Source organism: Salpingoeca rosetta (assembly GCF_000188695.1).
Source record: "Salpingoeca rosetta unplaced genomic scaffold supercont1.24, whole genome shotgun sequence".
Taxonomy (NCBI): domain Eukaryota; class Choanoflagellata; order Craspedida; family Salpingoecidae; genus Salpingoeca; species Salpingoeca rosetta.
In genome coordinates this window covers 29,074-31,573 of record NW_004754910.1, presented here as the reverse complement: position 1 = coordinate 31,573, position 2,500 = coordinate 29,074, and the positions used below count along the sequence as shown (strand labels likewise).

The 2,500-nt window shown below is 53.7% G+C and overlaps 1 protein-coding gene across 1 annotated transcript in view; it reads left to right on the top strand.

The window, feature by feature from the left end:
* PTSG_12751 (sodium/potassium-transporting ATPase subunit alpha-1) overlaps nucleotides 1-2,500 on the top strand; it is a gene marked incomplete at both ends in the record, with an annotated part of 9,177 nt that overhangs the window by 6,152 nt on the left and 525 nt on the right. Inside the window, 5 exons of the mRNA XM_004990260.1 lie at nucleotides 167-325; nucleotides 542-656; nucleotides 1,019-1,356; nucleotides 1,570-1,839; nucleotides 2,061-2,210. Coding sequence (XP_004990317.1) covers nucleotides 167-325; nucleotides 542-656; nucleotides 1,019-1,356; nucleotides 1,570-1,839; nucleotides 2,061-2,210 — 1,032 coding nt within the window. The remainder of the gene's footprint in view (nucleotides 1-166; nucleotides 326-541; nucleotides 657-1,018; nucleotides 1,357-1,569; nucleotides 1,840-2,060; nucleotides 2,211-2,500) is intronic.

Here is a 2,500-nt window from a genome sequence, read left to right as displayed (position 1 = left end):
GTGTGTGTGTGTGTGTGTGTGTGTGTGTGTGTGTGTGTGTTCGTTGGGGGTTGGCTTCATGTGCGGTGTGGGTTTGCGTACTTTGTTTTCATGTGTTCGTGATGGCTCCACACCGAACACCCTCACGCCATTCTTCGCAACACCCCAAACCCATGTCTGAATACAGGTCATGATGGTGACTGGGGACCACCCCATTACAGCCCAGGCCATTGCAAAGCAAGTTGGCATCATCCACGATGAAAAAACTGTCGAAGACATTGCAGAAGAGCGGGGAGTGGACGTGTCATCCGTCGATCCCTCAGAGGCGGGTGCCATCGTCATCAAGGTGCGCGTGATCTCCGTGAGAAATTGGATTGCACACGTGCACGCGCGCACTGCAGGGAGGTGCTCATCTATCGTCTACTGACTCCATCGACCACTGGGACACAAAACGCGCTGACGCTCCTACATTCGCTTTCTCACACATTCACACACATGTGCCTGCTGCTTGTATTGTGCTGTCCCTACCCGTATCTGCTTCCCCAACTGCTCGCGGTTGCAGGATGGGTCGGAGCTGGCCCGCATGAGCGCGGCCGAGCTTGATCGCATCCTCGCACAGCACCGCGAAATTGTCTTTGCCCGCACATCTCCGCAGCAGAAGCTCATCATCGTCGAAGGTGCGGTGCAGGCGAGGGGGGTGTTGTACGCGCGTATGAGTGATATTGTGTGCGTGCGTGTATTGTACTTTGAGAGTTTGACACCTTTCATCGGATGCACTTGCTCACCACACACACACACACACACACACACACACACACACACACACACACACACACACACACACACACACACACACACACACACACACACACACACATACGCACACACACACACATACGCACGCACACACACACACACATACGCACATACGCACACACGCACGCGCACACACGCACGCGCACACACGCACGCACACGCACCTTCACACACACACACACCTTCACACACACTCTCTCTCAACCGCATTGCCACTCTTCAGGCTGCCAACGTGCTGGCCAGATTGTTGCTGTGACGGGCGATGGTGTGAACGACTCCCCTGCGCTGAAGCGAGCGGACATTGGTGTTGCCATGGGTATCGCCGGCTCCGATGTGTCCAAGCAGGCAGCAGACATGATTCTTCTTGACGACAACTTTGCGTCCATCGTGACTGGCGTGGAGGAAGGGCGACTCATCTTCGACAACCTAAAGAAGTCCATTGCATACACGCTGTCATCCAAACTGCCGGAGTTGAGCCCGTTTCTGTTCTTCGTCCTCGCATCCGCTCCTCTTCCGCTAGGCACTGTCACCATTCTCCTCATCGACCTCGGCACAGACATGGTGTGTGTGTGTGTGTGTGTGTGTGTGTGTGTGTGTGTGTGCACGCGCGCGCGCGCCAGTGTGTGACAGTGTGTGTGTGTGTGTGTTTATGTGTCTGTCTGTATGTATGTATGACACATGCCTGCGACATTGTGTGTGCATGTCAACACCGCCGTGCTCCTCGTTGTCCTCACACGTCCGTAATCACTACGTTCCTCGAACCCTCCACCGTAGGTCCCTGCCATCTCGCTGGCGTACGAGGTGCCGGAGCCCGACATCATGTATCGCAGGCCGCGCAACCCGACCAAGGACCGGCTCGTCAACCCGCGATTGCTGCAGTTTTCATACCTCCACATCGGGTCTATGCAGACGCTGGCGGGGTTTCTCACGTACTTTACGCTGTATGGCGAGAACGGGTTTCTGGCGAACCAGCTGTTTGGGCTCCGTGAGGACTGGGACAACCGCGACAACGACGAAGTCACCGACAGCTACGGCCAGCAATGGGTTGGTGCACTGTGTGTGTGTGTGTGTGTGTGTGTGTGTGATTGTGCACTGTGTGCATGTGTGATTGTGTGTGTATACGTTTGCGTGCAATCGCTTCACGACAAACGAGCATGAGGGCTTCTTCAATATCCATCACGCTTCCCCAAATGCACACGCTTTGCCTTCTTATCTCTTCTCTACTCTGCTCTGTCCTTCCTTCCTCTCATTCGTTCATTTTGCAGACGTATGACCAACGAAAGAGCTTGGAGTACATGGGCCACACGGCGTATTTCGTCTCCATTGTCATTGCCCAGTGGGCGGATCTTGTCATCTGCAAGACCCGCAAGCTCTCCCTTCTCCAGCATGGCATGAGGTTTGCGCTCTTTGTGTATGTTTGTGTGTGTGTGTGTGTGTTTGTGTGTGTGTGATTGTGTGTGTGTGTGATTGTGTGTGTGTGTGTTTGTGTGTGTGTGTGATTGTGTGTGTGTGATTGTGTGTGTGTGATTGTGTGTGTGTGTGTGTGTGTGTGTGTGTGTGTGTGTGTGTGTGTGGCTGTGAGAGTGTGCATCGGTGTGTGCGTGAATGTGGAGGGAGAGATGGATATGTACAAATATAAGATACATCAGCCGAGTATTGTCGCAAGGATGGAAAAGGTATAGGAGGGAGTGGAATATAAGATACA